Below are 24,084 nucleotides of genomic sequence, written 5' to 3'. Positions count from 1 at the left end.
CAGTGATTGGAAGGAATGGCTGTAGGTGTTCATTCTATGCAGACTTTTCACTGTCGAAAAGAAATCATTCAGTAGTGAATTGCGAACTCCACTGCTGGCAGTCCTGAAGATGGCCTTCCGTGGTTTCCCATCTTCATTTTCACATCAGCCAAATGTTGGGGCTGTACATTAATTAAGGCCACGTTCACTTCTTTGCCATTCCTATCCCATCGTCGCCATAAGACCTATCTGTGTCGGTGCGACGTAAAGCAAATTGAAAAAAAGTATGAACTGTATATATCACCTGATGACGGGATCATATGGTTCTACTGAAGTACGACAGGCATTTCAGAAGGCTGATGAAACTAGACGTAGGATGTTGGGGAAGCATATAAAGATCTGAGAGGAGTCTTAAAGTGTTCAAACATAGGAGACGCTAAACGCAAAAGGCCACAATGTTAGTTGCACATTGAGGATTCCCCTTAGTAGATGGGTAGGTGGGCTCTACAGCGAAGGATATATTCTAGAAAGCATAACATCAATTATTTCGGTAGCCATAAATGAGGTGTTTGACTCCATACAGCTCAAAAGGAAAATATTTTTTGAAAAAATAAAAAATGGGTTTTAAGATCGTTCTCAGTGGCGCAGTCGGTTAGTCGTAATACTGCTGCTCTGAAGACAGCGGGTTCGATCGTGGCTAAAGTCGATGGTTTTGGAAGGTGTATACATACAAGTTTTCATCGTAGGCTTCTAATACGTGAAAGTGCTCCTGTGGGAGGATATTCCAACTCTAGAGCAACTGAAGTGATGCAAAACAAATAACAGTATTACCTTTCTTCTTCTTCTTGGTCTTCTTTGCCAAGCTCCTTCGATTCAAATGGACTGCTGTTCGACTCCCTGTCGGGCTGGGTATTTTAACTATGTCTGCTTAATTCCTCTATCTCCAGGACCAGGTATTTGTGTTCGTTTTAATTCACATATGAGGCCTTTGCTGGCAAGATGTAGTGTTTACAGTGCACTATGTCTTCTGGGATGGGCTAGAATAAAATTGTTACTTTCATTGACCTGTCTCAGTCTTATACTTGGCTTTGACAATATGAAAGTGGCTGAAGTATGAGTGACGCTAGTAATGCCATTCCTTATGCAGCCAGTCCCTGCTATGAATAGTGTGAAGATGTCGCTCATAGGGTCGGTTGGTGCACGCATTTCAGTAGGCTTGGCAGACTGATGTGCAATAGCAACTTCTGGCTCAGTGAGGAAAGCAACGGGGAAACTACTTCACTCCTCATTTCCCTAGTACCCCTCTTCAGTGACACCTAGGCCATCTATGACAGCTGATGGTGAACCTGTTAAAGATCCAACCAGCCTTCGGGCTGAATACCCAACATACATACATTAATTTATGCAAAATGCACCAACCAACCAACCAACCAACCAACCAACCAACCAACCAACCAACCAACCAACCAACCAACCAACCAACCAACCAACCAACCAACCAACCAACCAACCAACCAAAACTCAATAGTGAATACTTTCATTCTGCCGTAAAACTTGGCTTAATCACACGAAGTACCAATCCCAAGTAATTGCTGGCCAAGAAGAGGATGATGATAATGATGTTCATTATATTATTATTATTATTATTATTATTATTATTATTATTATTATTATTATTATTATTATTATTATTATTATATAATTCGCTCGGGCCATCAAGGACCACGTTAAGTCTTGTTGCATTTGACACTGAACTTGGCCTTCTTTAGAGCCCAAATTTCCCTCATTCTTTGTGAGTGGGCCAGCTTACGCTCCTCTGTCCAAGGGGCACCGTGTCTTCTCTTCGGTTGCTCGTCTCGGTTTAGCCCGTTCGTCAATATTTTCTTGCGGAAGAGATCTCTGTTAAAGGCGTCTTCAGCTGAGATATGTAGCATTTGCAGGTCTTCTTTGGTATTTCTAAACCAGGGATTTGTGGTTTTGGGGTTTGAATCAAAAAAGTGAAAGATTTCTTTAGTTAACTTTCTTCTGTCCATTCTTTTCAGATGACCGTAAAATCGTGCCCGTCTTTTTCTGATTGTGTCGGTAATTTTCTCTATTTTGCTGTAGACTTCCTTGTTGGATCTCTTTTGATGGATTCCATTTCTGTACTTTGATCCCAAGATTCCTCTCACAATTTTGCGTTCTCTTTTTTCCAGTTCTTCAAGGAGTCCTTTGTTGGCATTTAGAGACAGGGTTTCGGCTGCATATAGAACTACTGGCTTCAGAACTGTTTCATAGTGACGAATCTTGGTGTTTTGGGAAAGGCATTTTTTGTTGTAGATTGTGCGGGATGTTTGGTAGGCTATTTCCAGTTTGCGTACTCGCTCCTGAAGTGCTTCTTTGTCTAGTCCATTTTTCATGATGATCTCACCCAGGTATTTGAATTAGTCTACTCAGGTGATGTCCCCGTATTTTGTATGGAGTTTTGGTGGAGCCTCTTTGATGTTAGTCATTACTTCTGTTTTCTCAAACGATATCTGCAAACCAGTTTGTTCGGCAATTTCCTTTAAAATTTCAACTTGAGCTCTAGCGGTTTCTATGTCGTTTGAGAGAACAGCAATATCATCGGCAAATGCTAAGCAGTCTGTTGCATTCCCCTTGGATTTGGTTCCTATTCTCAATGGACTGTAGTTGGTTTCCTGTAATCTCACCCGCCAGGTTCTGCTGATCTTTTCAAGAACACAGTTGAAGAGGATCGGGGATAGCCCATCACCTTGTCGGACTCCTGTTTTGATGTCAAAGGAATGCGAGAGACATCCGTGGAACTTCACCTTGGCTTTTGTATTGGTCAGGGTGGCTCTAATTAATGCCAGCAGTTTCAAATCAACTCCAAATTCATTTAAGATGTTTAGCAGAACTTCCCGGTCAATGGAGTCGTACGCTTTCTTAAAGTCCACAAAGAGAGACACATACTGCTTGGACCTTAGTGTACAATATCTGATGATCGTTTTGAGATTTTGGATCTGTTCAGCTGTTGAGCGACCTTTTCTGAACCCTCCTTGGTATTCACCGATTTGATGTTCGACTTGTGCTTCCAAACGCTCCAGGATGGCAAGTGATAGAATTTTGTAAGGCACGGGTAGCAAAGATATTCCTCTGTAGTTGTTGATGTTCTTCATGCTGCCTTTTTTGTGTAATGGATGGATCAAAGCTATTTTCCAATCTTCGGGTAGGGTCTCCTTGTTCCAAATTTCTTCTATTTGCTTTTGCAAGATATCAAGTGATTCTTCTGGGGCATATTTCCATAGTTCTGCTACTACTGAGTCTTCCCCCGGCGCTTTGTTATTTTTGAGACGGGCAATGTGGCGCTTGATTTCATCTCTGTCGGGTGGTCTGGAATCTGGGTACCTGAGTAAGGGTTCCTTGGTCTCAATGGCGCTTTGCGGTTTAGAGCAATTAAGTAAATTCTTAAGTAATCTGCCAGAATGCTGCACTTTTCTTCATTTGACGTCGCCAGTGTGCCGTCCGTTCGCTCAAAGCATAGAGATGGTGGTTTATAGCCAGTGAGTTTGCGTTTGAAGGCTCTGTAGTACTCTCTGCTTTCATTCTTCCTAAAGTTTTGTTCTATCTTTTCAATGAGAGATTTTTCGTATTTACGTTTCTCAGTTCTGAACACCCTAGCTGCTTGGGCACGTTGGGTTTTGTAGGTTTCCCAATCATTTCCTGATTTCGTAGAGTTGTACTGTTTCCACGCATTGAGTCTTTCTTGAAGGACTGATTCGCAGGTACTATTCCACCAGGCATGCTTTTTTGCTTCTCTTGATTTCTGCAACGTCTTTGGCGGCCTCAACAAGGAGACTTTTGGCGTTGTTAAAGTCACAGTCATTTGGTCTAGCCTTCTCCTGGAACTCCTCGACCCTTTGCCGAAGTTTATCATTGTCGAAGCGTGTGATCTGTTCGGTTGTCTTCCTTGTGTTTGCAGGAATTGGTTTGAATTTGATAAGAGACATATAATGATCTGAGGCCACATTGATGCCTTTCTTTACCTTGACATTCATAATCTCAGGGCTGTTTCTCCTGGAGATCGCAACATGATCAATTTGGAACTCTCCGAGAGCTTGGACGGGAGAACGCCAAGTCATTTGCTTTCTGGGCAGATGGCGAAAGTGGGTCGACATGACCTGCAGGTTGGGATTTTCGCAAATGGTCACCAGACTTTTGCCGTTGGGATTGGTTCTTTTGTGAGCAGGGTCATTTCCTATAACTTTCTTGTACTTCTGCTCACGACCTAGTTGGGCATTGAAGTCACCCAAAAGAAGCTTGACATGGTGTTTGGGGATTTTGTTCAATTTTTCATCCAGTAGGTCCCAGAAATTATCAACTTCGTCTGGATCAGACTTGTTCTTATCGTTTGTAGGAGCATGTGCGTTAACTAGGGCGTAGGTTTTGTTCGCGCATTTAATTGTGAGTATAGACAATCTGTCATTCACAGGTTCGAAATTTGCAACCGATTTAAGGATCTTGGTTCTAACAGCAAACGCGGTTCCAAGCATCACAGCTCCATTGAGGATTCCTCTTTGCGCTTTGCTCTTGAAAAATCGGTAGCCTTCGGATTCAAAAATCTCTTCATCTGGGTATCTTGTTTCCTAAGGGCCATTATGGATATCTGATTTTCGTGAAGTGCTTTGGTGAGGGTTTTCAGCTTGCCAGTTTGTGTAAGTGAATTTATGTTGAAAGTTGCTAGAAAGGTTTTAGATTTTGGCCTGAGTTTTTGACTCTTCGGGGTACACCGAGACGCTCCGACTCGTCTCTTGCATGATGTCGAGTCTCCCCCAGAATCCGAACGAGACTCGTGCGCCGTGGCGTTCACGACGAGGGATTTATCCGAAGATTTACCCCCTGGGGTATGTTTCTTGAAATGTTGTGCCATCATGCTTTTTGACTTGACTTTGCTTTGGACGGATACCCATCCTTTTACAAGTAGGGTTGTTAGCCCTAGAGGTTGCCTCAAGATGTTTTCTGGCTTCTGGTCATTTACCAGTCTTCGCCGTAACCCTGGCAAGGGACCAGTTTTTTTCACGGTGGTATTTTATTTCCCTACTACCCTCTGACTCTGCTGGCGGCAGAGCCAGCGAGCTTCCCCAATTCCAATGGGACGCGCCCGATGGAGGTAACCAGTAAATCCCCACACGGGTATTATTATTATTATTATTATTATTATTATTATTATTATTATTATTTCTTCATCCCTTCAGACTCCACGATTGGCTTTCGCCCGTACTCAGCGAGGGATCGCTTGGTCGGGGATACAACTGAGGAGGAGTCACAGTACATCGCCCAGGTGGTCTCATCTGCTGTGCTGAACAGATGCCTTGTGAGGGATGGGAAGATGGGGGGATAGGCAAAGAAGAGGGAAGGAAGCGGCCGTGGCCTTAAGTTGGGTGCCATCCCGGGATTTTCCTGGCGAAGCGGTGGGAAACTACGTAAAGCCACTTCGAGGATGACTGAGGTGAGAATCGAATCCCCTCTACTCAGTTGACTTCCCGAGGCTAATCAGTCTACCCGTTCCAGTGGATTCGGATCCCACCGTCGGTTGCCTTGCTTATGGTTTTCCGTTGGTTTTCACTTCCCACACCAAACAAATGCTGGGGCAGTGCCCTAATTAAGGCCACGGTCGCCTCCTTCCCCCATTTGCCCTTTCCTATTCCATAGTTACCATAATGCCTAACTGTGTCGGCGCGTCGTAAAATAAATTGAAATGAAATCGTATCCATAGATGTACATTTACACCGCCAATTCCACGGGTGTTTAATTCATCTAGAAACAGACAGACTTTCTCTTGTACCTTGGCTTGAAATACACGTGCGGTTACCAGTAGTTGGCGTGGTTGACCTCTGCAGTGATACATATATACACAGCCATACTTGCTTCTCTCCTTAATACTAATGCAGCATGGTCTAACCCTCTTACTTTCACTCCTTTTCTAGCAACCCACCAATTATACAGGATGTAAGGGAAAATTATACTGGAAACGTTGCACCGTTTCTGTCCTCAGAATTATGCCAGACTCAGCGGTAAGAGCGCCTGGTAACCGTTCGTAATAAAAATGGGCGATGAAAACAAAAACTAACCTCCAAATGCGGTAAATACCATAGGTACTGTACATGGACAGGATCACGGGTACATAACTATGTGAATAAGAAATAGAAACAGGGGCAAAATTGATTTTTTAACTAAGGGCATTAATATATTCCTACTACGTTAACAAATATATCACAAAAAGAAAACACAAACGAAGGCAAATGGCCATCAAATGGACAACGAAAACTGTGCCGGGAACATTATGCATAACATTTACATTAGGCAAAAATTACAATAAAACGGGTCACGACCCGAATTAAATAAGACGCATGACTTTGGAGTGAGGGATGATTACATTACGATATTTAATCGACGCAAACTGCATTCTCCATGTCCATATCCCATTTGGGATTCGCTCGTGAAGACGTCTTTAAATACGTGCTGTAGAGATTTAAACACACTAGTACTTGATCCATTATTTACATATGCACAATATTAATAAATAATACAAAATCCTTAATCAAGGCTAGTCCAAGGCTTGCCTTTACTTATCTCTAACACAGATTCGAGAGTATGCAAATTGAATAGCACAGAGGCCAACAACCAAACTTTAGCTTTCGAGGTAATTAGGAACAAAATTGCACAACGCAGACATCTATGACCCACACATCAAAAAATAAAATACAAACATCAGACACATAAATCGAATACTAAAACAGCATAAGAAACTCAGATAACGTCTGAAAGAAAACCACATGCAAATAAGATGACTCGTATGGGAACCTGGAATAAAACACATCGATATATACACTTCTTGACATCGTTTATTGGGATCAAAACCAATAAAATATATACGCATGTGTGTGTCTCCAAGTAACACGTGGAGGCGTGTCACCAACATCACTCTCTTTGTGCTTGGAGCATCTGTGACCTAGAAAAGATCTACTTGGTTGGCAATGGAATGTACGGCTTACGGGATCGAGCGAACTGCCTTCAGAGAACGACATTCACGAAAACACGCGTATGGCCGGCTCATTCGACTACACTCGACAGGGGTCTAACATCACAATGCTTCACTTTCACCTCATGCCTTCGCAGTTAAACCACTGCTAACATTTCATAAAATAAATCGCGGTCTCAATTCAGTATAACACTCTGTTTCACGTCGATAAGGCCTTAAGCCTCCTTCATTTGAATATACGAAGCACCATTCATAACTCTAAGACAAATTCAGGCCATTCACTAGGCAGTACTCGTGTTCTTATCTCCCCTCTAGTCTTAAATATGGTCACATTTACACTTCTTTAAGTAACGCAGTCTCCCAATGCTCCCCTTAAATCATTTATATATAGATTCAGGCTCCTCTAGCCTTCTTCTAACTAGCCCTGTGGTTCGAAACCAGCTTATGATTTTGTGCACATCTGGCTTCATAAACATCAGATCCGTAGTTCGTTCTTCCCGTGTAGCCTTCTTTGCATAATAATACGACTATAACTAGGCAACGTCGAGAGTCTCCATGGTCTCTGCTTTGTAACTACGCCTCTAAAACCCATGCATAACAAAAATAATAAAATCTGCACTGGTGCTATGAACATATTACACAATACGAATACTAATGACGTGCAGCCTATAAAAACAATGACCATATCTCTCATCGCTTATTATACACAAACAGGAGTATACTGAAAAGAAAGATACACACTCCTATATTTATCCTAATAATCACTTATTCCCTTCTAACTTAAAATAATAGAAAGATAAACTCGAACATGCAGACAGCTCTGGACAACATTTACTTTACGTGAAATAAGACTCAAATCAGTGCCAATCTGGCTGACATTTAACAGTAAACCCTGTATTTACAAATGATACTTACTTATTTTTGCTATTGGGTTTACATCGCACCGACGGAGATATGTCTTACGGCGACGATGGAACAGGAAAGGGCTAGGACTAGGAAGGAAGCGGCCCTGGCCTTAATTAAGGTACAGATCCGGCATTTGCCTGGTGTGAAAATGGGAAACTACGGAAAACCATCTTCAGGGCTGCCGACAGTGGGGTTCGAACTCACTATCTCCCGAATGCTGGATACTGGTCGCACTTAAACAACTGCAGCTATCGAGCTCGGTAATGATCTTTACTAGCGTGAAACTACTACCTCAGGCATGCTTAAAATTTGGACATATAGAACTTAGCTTGTGTCGATCTCAGCACCCGTGGCGCTCAAATGGCCGCAAGCGTCACAACGGCTTAGGCCATGATCATGACAAAATTCAGGATGCTAGTAGTCACTCCGTGATCCTCGGTGATGTCTCCATTCTCCTGGGTACGTTGAACTTCTGCAGTACATATGGTGTTAGGTATCTTTCTTCACCGCTAGTAGTACACGTGTACAAAGATTCCGCCCTTAATGATTGGTCGTCAATTTGCTACAGCCTGTGTACGAATTTTTGTTGATTCGCGCACCAATAAATTAAGGACTCAAGGTCCGGGAACAATAAGTTCTTGTCGCAGCAATATAGCGATACGCATACGGACATCACTCGACCACGAAACGCGAACCGATGCAGTTTACAGAAATTCACTGAAGTGAATTAATCTGCGGGGTTTTATGCGTTGATAATATTGATACCGTTCATACCGTCTTCGGAGGAGTTAGATAACTTATGAGCCAACCCGCACCTTGGCGCTACCTTAATAATCGTCACGGGTAGAGGTTACTACCTTAGTTCAATTAAACTGATATCACTCCCGAATCGGAATAGTTTACACAGCACAGGCATTGTGAAAAAATCACAGTCACAAATAATTCTTCTCGAATATAGCAACTGGCTTAATTGAAATATAATAAAATGAAGCGTCGTTAGCAAAATACGGTGTCGGTTAGTGAACAGGTAACACTGACGAACAACACAGGAATAAATGATTCTCTTCGTTCTTATAAAGACTCGCTCACTTCCATTTGAATCTTGTGAGTCCCACTGAGTGAATAGGATGTCGGTTCAACCGCCGCTTGAGTTTAAACAGCAAGCCGTTGAGAGTACAAAATCATTCTATCAATTGCAATTAATCAATATTTCCACATACAGGCATTGGTAAAATCACGTCTGTCACTCTGGACATATCATAACTGTGGAATATTGGCGCGATGACGGATTCCTCTCGTAATATCTGACTGGTTCAGTCCAGCAGTTTACCAAGTTGGTTGTCCTGATATCGTTGTTCGGTGGCTCCCAGGCACCCAATACTCCTCCTACCAGCTTGTGATTAGCTAAGTTCGAACTCGCGGAAAAAGAGCGATGCAGCGGCTCTCCCCAGCGACTTCGTTCAAATTTGAAAGACTCTTTATACAAGCTAGGTACCGGCTTGTCTCTTACATTAGCGTGGGCCAGTATCGAACCGTCTTCTAACTGACTCCCTCACAATACTATGTTATGAAATAAGACCACAGTGTTATGCAATATCAAAATTATATACCTGAAGCATATAACGATATGGTTCAACGTGAGGGTTGTACAGGGAGTGTATTTATTACCTTATAATACAGTTGGCAACGTCCTGTTATTTTCCAGGTGGACGAAGATCAACGTTTTCCATTTTACTTTACGTCGCACGTGTGGAAAGTGTTTGTAAACACGTATGCTCACTGCGAACACGTCAACCGTTAGACAAAAAACCATGGAATTGCTGTCAGTGTCTATTTCGCATAGCGACTGTTTGTAAACAACAAGTTACATAACCAATTCGTGCGCTTGTTGTGATTCATTCTACTACTCTGACCTGAGTCCAGGAGTGTTTTGTTTGTCATAACTGGTCGATTATCCTTGCGACTAGAGTGACTCAAAGCGTACAAAAGTAATAATAATAATAATAATGTTTTTCAAGTCCCACTAACTACTTCCGATGGTTTTTGGAGACGCCAAGTTGGAGTCAGAAAGCCAGCGCCTTAACCGTCCGAGCCAATCAGCCCGGCAGAGATCAAAAGCAAGCCAATGTTCTGCGGAGGGTGTCCTCAAGTATTGTATTAAATTACATTAAAGTGTTTTATAACGTTCAATCACAGAATCTACAGTACGTCCGCAAAGTAAAAGTGGTTTTCACGCATGTCACGCAAATATTACTCTCCACTATCCCGTATGATCTCGGAACATCATTCTCTTTCGCTCTGTATATTAACATTCATTCGCTTTACTTACAATTTCATGTCAGGTATTCGCTGCTACAAGACTCACCTATATACATCGTCATACGTGTTCCCGTAGATGAAGACGCCTTGCAAGCTGGAGTGGGCGTGGAGGTCAATAACCATATCTAGCTCCGTCTCCTGAAAGAAGAAGTACGGTTTTAATTAATTTATAATAAGCTGGTGTACTTGTGGAGGAGGATGCTGACGATCAAATGGACTGTCAAAATCACAAGTGGAGGTATTCTGCGATGAGTGGAGGAACAACAATGAAATTCATTGTGAGGAACAAGGAAAGAAATATGACAAAAGGGAGAGAAGCCGGCCCCTTGAGCAAGTAAATGAAGGCACAAAGGGGAGAAAAAGTTGGAGGAAGAAGAATACGCTTATGGGATGAAATAAAGGGGGGATATTAAGGAAAACAAAAGTCAGGAATTAAGAAGGAATGTGCAATAAACATATACACTCACAGAGGCCATTGATAATAATAATAATAATAATAATAATAATAATAATAATAATAATAATAATAATAATAATAATAATAATAATAATAATAATAGTATACTTATAATAATACTGATTTCAAGTTCCACTAACCACGTTTACAGGCTCATCGGAGAAACGAGGTCCCGAATGTTTGTTCCGAAGAATATATATTTGTGGGTCGGTAAATCTAGCGACACACGGCTGGTTTATTAGGGTACCTTCGTACACCATCAGACTGAGCAAATTATTATTATTATTATTATTATTATTATTATTATTATTATTATTATTATTATTATTATTATTATTATTATTATTTATAATGCTCCTTGGTTGAATAGTTAGCGTCGAGGCCTTCGGTTCAGAGAGTCGCGGGATTGATTCCCGACCGGGGCGGGGACTTTTGCCACGTAAGGTTATTTCCTCTGGCTTGGAGTCTGGATGATCGAGTCACCTCTTCATATACCGGTACGCACAACATACCACACATTAAACCTCCGCAGAATCACGCGATAATGAATACGTTCTTCTGCATACGGTTGGTGTCAAGTACGTCATTCGGCCTTAAAGCATGAACATTTCACATATACGACGCAGTCAGCACCCGCGACCACACCAGGATGTCGGAAAAGCGGCGGAAGCAGATAATACACTTGTGAAATGAAATGGCGTATGGCTTTTAGTGCCGGGAGTGTCCGAGGACGATTCGGCTCGCAAGATGCAGCCTTTTTGATTTGACTCACATAGGTGACCTGTGCGTCGTGATAAGGATGATATGATGATGAAGACGACACATACACCCAGTCCCCATGTCAGAGAAATTATTTATTATTTATTTATTTATTTATTCCTGACTTACATTTGTGGCGAAGTTAGGGCTCACGGCCCTCTCTTACTCTTAACCACTATAAACAAAATTTAAAAATGTAAACATAAAAGGACATAGAAATTCTAAAAAGAAATAATACTACGGACAGATAATTCTAAAACTTAGGCCTACATATCAGTACAGCAATTAATGTGACAATACTAATACTAATACTAATACTAATACTAATACTAATACTAATACTAATACTAATACTAATACTAATACTAATACTAATACTAATACTAATACTAATTGTTCCGGGGTTTCTGGGGACCAGCAGAGGTGAAAGAAGGTGCCGGGATGAATGGGTCTAGTTACACAGTCAAAGAAATAATTTAAAACTTAACGGAAGGTTATATTTTCATAATTTCCAACAATCAACAAGTAACAATGTAGAAGGTACCAGTAGCAATAAACAAGAGTAGGAAAAACAAGATTGGTGGTATAAACAGAACCTGGGCTTCAAGCCCTCACTTTACAATTTCAGAGCTCCTAGCTCAAATTTACAATAGAGCAAAATTTTATATAAGGGCAGAATTCCCCTAATACATGGAGCACTTACTCAGTCAATATTAAGCCTCCCAGAGGCATTCATTAATCTTAAAAAACTTCGAAAAGAGCTAACGGCTCTCAGTTTTCCAAGCCTATTCAAGGCTGCACCCAATTACAATTCCTTGTCTCTAAAGGCACAACTTACAATATAGAAATTATTAAACAGGGGTAATTACATACCCAACCTACTGGACCATCAAGTAAAAGAACAGGATAAGTTACTGGCCCGAAACACAACTTGAGTGGAGGCGTGTACTTGCACTCCTAGAATTGAATTCTTTGAATACTTAAAACCTAAAGGGCACTAGGCCGATGAAACAGGGGCTATTCCCAAGCTCTGGAGGTGACTCGTATAAGAACATTTTAAGACATTACGGAAATATGAAAAATCAGTTACAAAACGTAGTCACCTCAAACCGATAGGAAGGGGAGCTCAAGAGGGTACGACACTCTCTATCCCCGAATTACAGTTAGAATTTTATGAAACTTTTACATTAGCCGGCAGATTTTACATATTAGTGAAGTTGGTTACATATTTAAGGTTTCGGACCCTTCCCTCGGATTTAACTGCGGAGCTAGCAAGAAATAAAGTTATGAGTTGGCCATTACCTTGCTGAAGACCAGCTGCCTGATGAAAGAGGCACCACCCGCCTCCTGCTTCACATACGCACACTCAGTTAGCTGTTGATTAAATGGCCAAGAGACGTGAAAATCCGCCGCTTATAAACCCTCGGGGAAGGTTCGAGACCTTTCATGAATGATCAAGACACACCCTCCAATTTTTATTGGACAGTACACAATTACACTCAAAATCGAAGAAGCAATACGGGATTGGTTGAAAATTAATTACAAAAATTAGGGATTGGCTGGATTCAAAACTGGCGAAAAGAAAGTTCAGTATTGCCAACCCAAAAAATGAATGAACGGAATTTAGTGAAGAAAAACTTATGAATACAAAACTTCTTTAAAAAGGTTCTTTCACTTCGCACCAGGGTGCACGATCATAGTTTTTGTAGTGACCTCTATGAGAGAATGTCCACACTTCTTGATCAATGGAAAACAAAACAAGTTGAAATTCCCACATTACTGACAACTTCATAATCACAAAATTACGGTAGTGACATCTTCTGAGGAAAAGTTTAAGTAGGTCTAGTTCCCAGTGCAGAGTTTCTCCTGTAGAGGAGGTATTATTGGTGCAAGATATAAATGTGCGGCGCAGAGGTGTACATCCCGGTACACTAATAATAATAATAATAATAATAATAATAATTTATTATTTATTTATTTATTCCTGACTTACATTTGTGGCGAAGTTATTATTATTATTATTATTATTATTATTATTATTATTATTATTATTATTATTAGTATTATTATTATTATAAATGAAGAAATCCCATTCACACAACATACACACAATGACCCACACAACTCAGTTTTATGTTCCCAGGAAGAACTTTCTGCAGGCAGATTTGAATTTATGAGAGGAAGTAAGGTGCCGAATGTCATTGGGAGTGTATTCCAGAGTCTCGATGCGGTAACTAAAAAGGAATGATTGTAGGAATTCTTTCGACTTAGTGGAATTTCAAGTAGGGAACCAGAACGGGTACTAATTGCATGGATTGAGGAAAGGAAACGAAAATTAGAAGAGAGGTAAGTAGGAGTGTTCGTCGAGAGCACTTGGTAAACAAGTGTCATTAGGTGAAAATTCCTTCGTTCATTTATGCGTAGCCATTCCAATGTTTTCAAATATGGTGTAACATGAGCGTCATGTCGCAGTTGGAAGGCATATCGTATGCATGAGTTTTGTGCTCGCTGAAGTCTCAAAGCTTGTTCAGCATTTAAATTGACTAGTACCGTATCACAGTAGTCTAAAATTGGGAATAGTAGTGCGTGGATTATTTTTAATTTTAGTTTTTGAGGAAAAGAATTCTTGTGACATTTCAGGGGATATAGAGCTGCATGGACCTTTCTACATACATATTTTTGTAACGTGTTCATTCCAGGTCAGATTCTCATTGATGGAGATTCCAAGATTAGTTACATTTTTAAGGTACGGTACAGCAATGTCATTGATTATGATTGGAGGAGGTTTGATATTGCTTATTACATGTAATAATTTGGAGTTTCCTATGATAATACTTTGCGTTTTACGAGGATTTAGGATTAAGTGGTTGTTTTTAGCATTTCAATATCCGAATTAATATGCTGAACTGTTTCCGTTATCAGAGAAATGATGAATTCTTGAATGTCCGCTAAAAGAAGTAGAACACGGTACGTGGAGTTTCAGTGTTTGTCGGGGATTCCCATAAGCTCTGTATAAGGGGCGATCCTTTAAATACAGGAGTACCAAGCCTTCAGCATACTTTATTGAATGTTACTAGTCATCGCGTACACGTCAGGCTACGTCGCAGTCAGCTAAGAATTATGAAAGGAATAGGCAGCGATTGTGTTCGAGTAATATAGGAAGTGACGTTAGGAAGACAGATATCCTGAGTGATACTAGTAATCATTATAATTAGTAGAGGAACGAAATAATTTTCCCGTGTCAGTTACTATTTTTAAGTAACGTGAGCAGTAATGGTAGACGGACATACATCAGAAGGGATCGTATCAACTATCAACCATTATATTCTTTAGGAAACGAAATAATTTTCCCTTATTGGGAACGGACAAAATCCCAGGTTTAGATCACGATATCCCGCGATGCGAAGGCGTAGAATGAGTGTCGAAGAACGATCAATAATACGTTCGTGTGCTTAACTGCAGTGGACCAGATCGTTGACCTCAAGAAGACGGCATCACGAGACGATTGTCAGCGCCAGGATGGAACCATGGGCATCTCCAGTCGTCACCGTTAGCTCGGTGGCGAGCTAAATTCCTATAGGCAGCGTGAAGGTGCTGAAGTGATGCACGAGATGGAAAACAGATAAGTCTATCAATTATAATGTAAGATAGTAACTTTTCGCATTCCATTGTGTAAATATGTAGGTAGTAATTCATTAACGCCGTTTAAGACGAGATTTTTCATAGTGTACTTAAATTTGGATGGGTCTACAATGCATGTTCATGTGTGCAATACTTTGCATTTTGTTTGTGGAATACCTTACCTTATAGGGTTGAACATAAGTGTTAGATCACCACGTTTAGTTGTCTGTGTTTTGAAGTAGTTCCATGTAAACATAGATTCGTCTGATCTGAAGGGACGGTAGCGCCTTCCTCGAGATTTGAACTAGGAACTTAGTGTGTAGGAAGCATTCGTGTATAGTCAGGTTAGGTATGTCCGTGTTATTTTCCGCAGTGCATGATAGTACAGCTGGGGCAAGCAGAGGCTGGCGGAACTTATATTTCCAGCGTTAAATAGTAAGAATCTTTAAAGAAAGTAAAAGGCTGGTTGGTAGGATCGAACGTGGGTTTTGGAGGATGAATGCTGAGCACTGAGTAAAGAAGTGGATGGCCTTACTGAGAGTTATGATGAACGGCCTCTTAATGAGAATAATAGCCTCTGAATGAGTGAATCACAGACGTACTGCAGAGTACAGTTTGATGACCGCATTGAGAGCAAAAGAGCTCCACGTTTGGATCCTGGGAAGCAACAAAAGTAAAACGGCCTTTCAGCAGGTAGTGAAAGCCTGTGTTGACGGGGGTAATCTCTCTTGCCACAGTCTAGCCTGAGCAAGCGACAAGCGCATACGTGCTGGGAGGAGCGTTGGTAGTGATAGAAAGAAGTGCTGGAGCGGAGTGCAAGAGTGAAGTGAAGAGTGTTGGGAAAATAATTGGTGTGGAACAATACAGGGCAGTTATAGGAAGATGGCAGGGGAGAACGACGAAAGAAGAATTGAAAAGTGGAGGAAACACGATGGAAATGGGAATGAAGATGAGACGATGCTGATAGCAGTAGGGATTTTAGTATTGCTATGTATCGGGGCTGTGGAATTCAACCACGGGCCGATTACTAGTGGAAACATGGGCTGGAAAGAAGTGGAAGTAATTAGGAATGTGGTAAGAGATGTGGTAGAAGAAGTTGGCAAGGTGGGTCAAATTAAATATATGATGCAAGAAAAATCGAAGGAGTTCAAGATGAAGAAATGGCTACAGGGAAAAGCAGACGATACGACAGCAAAGGTGAGAAATAACGGGGAACAAATTGCATTTCTAAGAGAGAGAATCAGAAGTTTAGAAAAGGAGGTGGTCGGATTGAAGAGAGAGACTGTAGCTCACGGCCAGGAGAGAATGAAGAAATGTTTATTCTTATACGGGGTGCAGGAAGAAGGGGTAGAAACGAAGACAGAGGCTATATATAAAGTTGTGGACGTCATACAAAATAAGTTGAAGATTAATTTTAGTGAGGCGGACATTGGGGACGTGGAAAGAGTACGTAGAGCGAAGGGTGGCAGATCAATAAAAGTCCAACTGATATCTACCCTAATGTCGGAGATAATATTAAGGAACTCGAGCAACCTTCAAGGGAAAATAATCTGGATTAGGAGAGACTTGGGAAGACAAGGTAGCAAAAATCTGAGGATACTGAGGAAACATCAGGGGAGAGCAAGATCGCAGGGGTTGAAGGCGTATCTAAGTGGGCAGCAGTTGATTGTTTCCAACGGAAAATGGAGGTGATTTTGGAACGTAGCAGATCTGAAAACCATGGAAGAAGAGCTCAAGAATGAAGAGGACCTGGGTTCAAAGGAAGATGGAAGGTAGGGTGCTGTGCAAGAGGAGCAAAGGGTAGAACAACGGAAACTAATGAAGAGGCAAGTGCGAGAGGTAGTAAGGGGCTAAGCCAAAGAGAGCAGGAGGTGGAGGAGGTGGGTGATTCCCGAGAAAAAACTATTTCAGAGCCTAGGAGAGATGGGTATAATAAAGAAGGAAATGAATTGAGGGAGGACAGGGAGGGTAAAAGCAATTTCATGAAGGGGAGAAGTACGAGCTTAAAGGATTTTTTTGGGAAGAAAAACAAGGGTACAGAGGAGAAAGATAGAAAAGATCGCCAGAAATTGTCAAATTATGAAGGAAGGGAGATAGAAAATGAGAGGGCGATGGTGACAAGGAGTAAAAATAAAGAAGGTAATGGGAAAGATAGAGAGGGTAAGTTATAACTAGACTTGAAGGTAGGATTAGTAAATATTGAAGGTTTACTAAGTAAAATAAGTAATGCTAGGGTTATAAAAGTGGTTGAAAATTTCGATATCACTGCCCTATTGGAGACTTGGTTACCAATAGGAAAACGGATAAATTGGGGTGGGTGTATTGCCAAATGCAAATCAATAAAGAAAAAGTAATAAAGGGCGTTCACCAGGAGGAATAGTGGTGCTGAATAAAGAAGAGATCGAGGAACTAGTAGAAGAAGTTGGGAGTGAAATGGAAGAAGTTGTCTAGTTGAGATTGAACTTAGGGAGAGAAAAGGGTAGAGATAGAAAGGTTTGTATAACGTATGCGTACTGCCACCCCAGGGGATCTCCATATGCTAACGATAAGTTCTTCGAGCAGCTACTTTTATAAATCAGTATTATTAGGGAAGTACGAAGAGGACAGAATGATATTACTTGGCGACTGGAATGCTAGAATAGGGGAACAAACCCCAAGGCTTAGCAAAGGTGATGAGACAGTCAGAAGGGTAGAAAGGAAAAGTAAAGTTAAGGAATGAAATAGCTATGGAGGAAGGCTCATGGAGTTTTGTGAGGCAGGAAAATTCTCTATTGTAAATGGTTTTTGGGAGGGGCAACTAGAATATAAATTGACAAACATTACGGCACAAGGGGGAAGTGCGATCGACCTACAGTAGTGGTGTGTACGGACGATATGCTAGAAAAAATCGTAAGGATGGTGATCGAAGATTTGATCGAATCACACCACGCGCCGGTAGGGGTGTGGCTTGAAGGAAGTGGAGAGGAAGAAAGGAAGGGAGTCAAAATGAGGGCAGTGGAGCGGGGTATGAGATATCATAAATATAGAAGGGCGGAAAATTCACAAAGAGAACTTAAATGCCTTATGAAGAATGAGATAGAATTAATAATATGCGGATGGGAAGTAGCCCCGAATTAAAATAATATCGACAGAATTTGGACCTAATTGAATACCCCATAAGGAGGGTGGCAAGGTTAGAGCAAGGACAGAAAAGTAGTAACTGTTTAGGGAGTGGATGGTACAAGAAGGAGTGCGGGGTATTGAGGTGCGCAGTAATGAAGGCGTTAAAAAGAAATAGATTAAGTGAAGGTAGGGATGAAAGAGAAACTTTCTGCAGATTAAGAATGGAGTATAAAAGGAAAATTGCTGAGAGGAAAAAGGCATGGTTAATGGGACAAGTTGAGTTAATTAATAAAGAATTCAGGTAAATCAGAGGGAGAGAGTATGGGAAACAATAAATAAAATTAATAAAGGAGGGAATAGGGTGGTCCAAGCTAGGAGAGATTATGACCAGTGGGTGAAATACTTCAGTGGCTTATTAGGGGGAAAGGACTGTCGGAAGTTGGGAAAGGGGACAAGGAGTGCAGGGAAAACCTGGAAGTTAGTATATATAAACTCGACAAAGATATTGCCATAGAGGGAGTCCAGGATGTGTTGGACAAACCAAAGAGTAAATCGGCGGGGGAATGAATGGCCTAAATAATTCGGTATGGAAAGAAATCGGTAAATACAGACAGATGAGGGAGGGAATAACAAAATTGTTTAACAGGATATTCAATGGTAGTAAAATACCCAAAGAGTGGGAAGGCGGGATCATTTGCCCAATGTGCAAAAAGAAATGAAACAAAAACTTGTAGAGCAACTACCGAGGGATAACGCTACTTGACTCACTGAGTAAGATTTATACAGGGGTTTTGGCAAATAGGCTAATGACCTGGTCAGAAGAACATTCAATAACATCAATGCTACAGGGAGGCTTTCGAAAAGGAAGTAGGACTACAGATAACATCATGGCGGTGAAGATGATAATAGACAAATACTTAAGTACGGAAAAAGGCTGTGTGTACTTGGGGGCCATAGATTTCGGAAAATAATTCGATACGGTCAGTAGGGAGGCACTGTTTGAGAAATTAGGCAGGTTGGGAGTATCTAGGAAGATGTTACGTGCGATCGAGGCGATATACCAAAAGGTATATTGTTGTATCAAGATAGAAAAAATGTAATCAGTGAGCCTATAGAGTGTAAGATCGGGTTGAAACAAGGATGTAAACTTTAGCCACTGTTATTTCTGCTATTCATAAATGATATCCTGGAAGGGCACGGGGGAACAAAATGGGCAGTACCGCTAGTACAAAAGCTAGAGATCCCTGGATTGATATTCGCAAACGACGTTATTTTTTGGCCTTAACAGGAGGTAGTCTACAAAGAAGTTTGAAGAAGTTGTCGGAGTTCGCGGGGAAGTGGGCTTTAAAAATTAACAGTAATAAGTCGAAGGTGATAACTATTCAGAAAAAAAGGAGGAGAAATAAGGAGAGGAATTGGATATTACAGGGGAAAGATTAGAAGAAGTAGATGAAATAGTGTACTTAGGAGTGCTGTTACATAGAAGAGGAGGGTGGGAAGACCATATTAAGAGGGTAAAATGGAGAGATGTAGCAGCGCTATCTACGGTTAAAATGTTTGTACCCAAATTCCTAGGGATAGTTTATAAGATTCTGAGATTAGTAATAAAGACATTAGTGTTGAGCAGAGCATTATATGGGGCGGAATTATGGGGACTCGATCGGAAAAAGGATCCATGAAACCAAATTATTTATAAATTTATCAAGCTTATTATGGAAGTACCTCAGTGTACAGGGAATATTGGGGCGTTGCTATTATGCGGAGAATACATAGAAGTAGAGGGTGTCAGAAGAGTGTTGAACTACTGGATGAGACTGAAACGAGTTGAAGATGGCAGAGTGGTACAGGAGGCATATAATCTGCAAGAAAAATATATGTATATAGACAGTTGTCTGGCAAAAATCAAAAACTATCTGCAAAATGTAGGAATGGTTTATGTCTTGTTTGAGACATGGAAATGGAAAGGAGGCAGCAGTCAGAGAGCGCTGATAGCTAGAATAAGGGATATACAAAGGCAGAGATGGTTGGAAGAATGTACGAAATGAACTTCTCTGAGTTTATTTTATGAGGTAGTCCAGGTCTCCAATATTAGCATAAGATTTGGAGATAGGAGGTGGAGAAGGAGTTTAATTTGGTGGCTCCTGGGGTTACACAAGAATAAGTGTTGGACCAGAAAGGAAGATAATACACTATTCATTCTATGCGATAACAGGTCGGATGACTTACACCTAGTTGGAAAGTGTGTAGAAGCAGGGAAGCTAAGAAAAATGTTCCTAAGTGATAAAAAACAAGAAATGTGTAGAATTGGTGATAAAGTTATTGCGTGGATCTCCAAAGAATGGAATATCAAGGGAAATCTGAATTAATTCCTAAGTGCCATGAAGAAACTATGTGAAAGAAAAGTGAGATCAGCAGGTGATGGTGAAGTAAGAAATGAGTATGTAAACACACAAGTGGAAAGTAATTAAAATGGTAATGAGGACGGTCGTGAGACAGCAGGAAAGTCAGTGCACTCAGCGGAAAGTGTAGTGTTATCAGAGTTCGCTAGGAGTGGTATCGTAATACCAGACTAGCCAACTCAGGCAAGAAAGATGTGGGTCAATGCCAGGTGTCGCTTGCAGTAGCCTTTCGCCTTAGTTTATCTTTACCTCTTCATGTTACGTAGCCTAAGAGGATGCGTAACATTTCTTAGCCTTCTGCTTAGCACCAGCCTCCACCCAGCAGTTAGCACTACTGATAGGAGCTATTATTTATTCCCTTTAGTTCAATATCCTTACAGTATCATGAGTAGCCTCGCGATTCCTGGCAATCGCCGAACGTCTGGTAATCACCAGATTCCTGTGCGTGGTGATCATTGCGTGGAGGGCCCACTATACATATCATAGCTTGTTCATTAGTCATAACTGTAGATTAGATTTATTCCCAGGCCTGACGGCTCCCCGGAAGAGAGTTGAAAGTGGGCCATTTGTTTCCAAACACTATATTGTTTTGTTTAATCGAAATATTATTTTGTCATTTTTCTTAAGTAGGGGAGTTTATACATTCTGTATTTGCTTAGGCTATTATGGATTTGAACACTGTATTGGGCGAAGGCCTGTAAGGTTCAATAAATCCTACTTACTTATAACATAATATTAAAATTAAACCTGTATGTAGAGTTCATAAAGCAATACAAGTTTATGAATTATGAATTATTTAAATATCAAAAGATTAAATAACTATCTATAAATATAAAATAACTTGTCCTGACTGACTGACTGACTGATTCATCATCGCCGAGCCAAAACTACTGGACATAAAGAAATGAAATTTTGAGGATATATTCATATTAAGATGTAGGTGCTCACTAAGAGAGGATTTTTGGATATTCCATAGCTAACGGGGTGAAAAGGGGGGATGAAAATTTAAAATGAGTGTATCTATATCTCAAAACTTTAAAGGTTTACAGATGTAAAAATTGGTATTTAGAACCTTCTTTAAAAATAAGGAAACACGTATGTTTTTGTTTTCAGAAAATCCCAATAAGCGGGGTGAAAAAGGGTGAAAAAGGGGTTGGATGCCTTTAATCAGTATACCGGTACTTATATCTCAGAAACTGAAGATATTACAGACCTGAAAATTGGTGTTTGGGATCTCCTTTAAAAATAAAGAAACACGTATTTTTTGTTTTTGGAAAATCCAATTAATGGGGGGTGAAAAGGGGGTTGAATTTTTAAAATCGATGGCCTAGAATGAAAACCTCGTATCTCACAAAGTTCTTCCTATCCATTACTTCCCTTAAGACTGGTTACGCCTCCCAGCCACACATGAATACGCAGTCCATCAGAACAATGTTCGTTGTGTTTTTTATTCCTATGCCGACGTGTGAAGGGAAATGAACCTTATCGTACCGTACTATAGGAAAGTATGTCTGCGTGACGTATTTACTGACTCCTACAGTATAATTTTATTAGGTTCATTTTCCTTTACGCATCAGCATAGGAAAATAAACCCAATGAACATTGTTCTGATGGACTGCATATTCATGTGTGGCTGGGAGGCGTGACCAGTCTTAAGGAAAATAATGTATAGGAAGAACATTTTGAGATACGAGGTATTCAATCTAGGCCATCGAAATGAGTGTATCTATATCTCAAAACATTTAAAGTTTATAGATGTAAAAATTGGTATTTAGAATCTTCATTAAAAATAAAGGAAAACGTATTTTTTGTTTCCGGAAAACCCCAATAGGAAGGGTGGAAAAGGGTGAAAAATGGGTTGAATGCCTTTAATGAGGCTACTTATATTTCAGAACCTGAAGATATTACAGACATGAAAATTGGTGTTAGGTATCTCCTTTAAAAATAAAGAAACACGTATGTTTTGTTTTTGGAAAATCCAATTAATAGGAGGGGGTTAAAATGGGGTGAAATTTTATAATTAGTATATCTGTATCTTAAAACTTTCAAAGTTTACAGAAGTAAAAATTGGTACTTAGAATCTACTTTCAAAATAAAGAAATACTTATTTTTGTTTTCGGAAAATCCTATGAAAGGGGGGTGAAAAGGGGGGAAAAGTGGTTGAACAACGTTTATGAGGAAACTTATATCTCAGAAACTGAAGATTTAAATTTCGAATCTCCTTTAAAAATAAAGAAACGGATTTTTTGTGTGTGGAATATTCAAATAATGGGGGGGGGGTGAAAAGGGGGGGTGAATTTTTAAATTGAGTGTATCTATATCTCGAAACTGTAAAAGTTTACAGACGTAGAAATTGGTATTTAGAATGTCCTTTCAACATAAAGAAACACGTATTTTTTTGTTTTCGGAAAATCTCAACAGGAGGGCTGAAAAGGAGTGAAAAATGGGTTGAATGCCTTTAATGAGGATACTTATATCTCAGAAACTGAGTAATTACAGACCTGAAAAAACGTATTTTGGATCTCCTTTAAAAGTAAAGAAACATGTACTGTTTGTTTTTGGAAAATCCAAATAGTGGAGGGTTGAAAGGGGGGTGAAATTTTAAAATGATTCTATCTATATCTCAAAACTTTAAAAGTTTGCACATGTAAAAATTGATATTTAGAATCTGCTTTAAAAATAAAGGAACACTTATTTTTGTTTTCTGTAAATCCCAATAGGAGAGGTAAAAGGGTGAATAATGGGTTGAATGACTTTAATGAGGATACATATATCTCAGAAACTGAAGATGTTACAGAACTGAAAATTTGTATATGGGATCCCCTTTAAAAATAAAGAAACGCGTATTTTTTGTTTTTGGAAAATCCAATTAATGGCGGTTAAACAGGAGTGACAAATTGGGGGTGAATTTTTTGAAAGACTACATCTACAGAATATCTGAGAAACGTAGAATGTTACAGACGTAAAAAGTGGTATTTGGAATCTCCTGTAAATGTAAAGAAACATAGGTGATTTTTTTGGAAACTCCTCTTAAGGGGAACTAAAAGGGGGGTGAAATTTTAAAATGAGAATTTATACGGTATATCTAAAAAAACTTAACATGTTACAGAAGAGAAAAATGGTATTTTTTTCTCTGTGAAAAATAAAAAAACGTGTATTTTTAGTTTTCGGAAATACCACTTGGGTAGACGGGGAGGGGGGGTAAAATTGACTGAAAATGGTGTTGAATTCTTTTAATTAGGCTACTGTTGTCTCAAAAATGAAGATGTTACAGACGTGAAATTTGATGTTTGGAATCTGCTTTAAAAGTAAAGAAACACCTATTCTCGGAAAATCCAATGAATGGGGGTGGAGGTGAAATAATTTAAAATTAATTGACTTAATTGTATGAGAATACTTACATCTAATAAAAACTAAAGTTGTTAGGGCCTACAGACGTGAAAATTGGTATTTGGATCTCCTTTACAAACAAAGAAAAATCCGTTTTGGTGGGGAATCATCTTGGGGGGGGGAGTGAAAAG

At 40.1% G+C, this 24,084-nt stretch overlaps 1 protein-coding gene across 1 annotated transcript in view; it reads right to left on the bottom strand.

Annotated features, from left to right (window-relative positions):
• LOC136863589 (cytosolic carboxypeptidase 6) overlaps positions 1–24,084 on the bottom strand; it is a 1,034,988-nt gene that overhangs the window by 163,510 nt on the left and 847,394 nt on the right. The window contains exon 9 of the mRNA XM_068226007.1: positions 10,272–10,363. Coding sequence (XP_068082108.1) covers positions 10,272–10,363 — 92 coding nt within the window. The remainder of the gene's footprint in view (positions 1–10,271; positions 10,364–24,084) is intronic.

Source organism: Anabrus simplex, chromosome 2 (assembly GCF_040414725.1).
Source record: "Anabrus simplex isolate iqAnaSimp1 chromosome 2, ASM4041472v1, whole genome shotgun sequence".
Lineage (NCBI taxonomy): Eukaryota > Metazoa > Arthropoda > Insecta > Orthoptera > Tettigoniidae > Anabrus > Anabrus simplex.
Note: the sequence above shows the minus strand (reverse complement) of the source record. Positions and strands in the feature narration are given on the sequence as shown.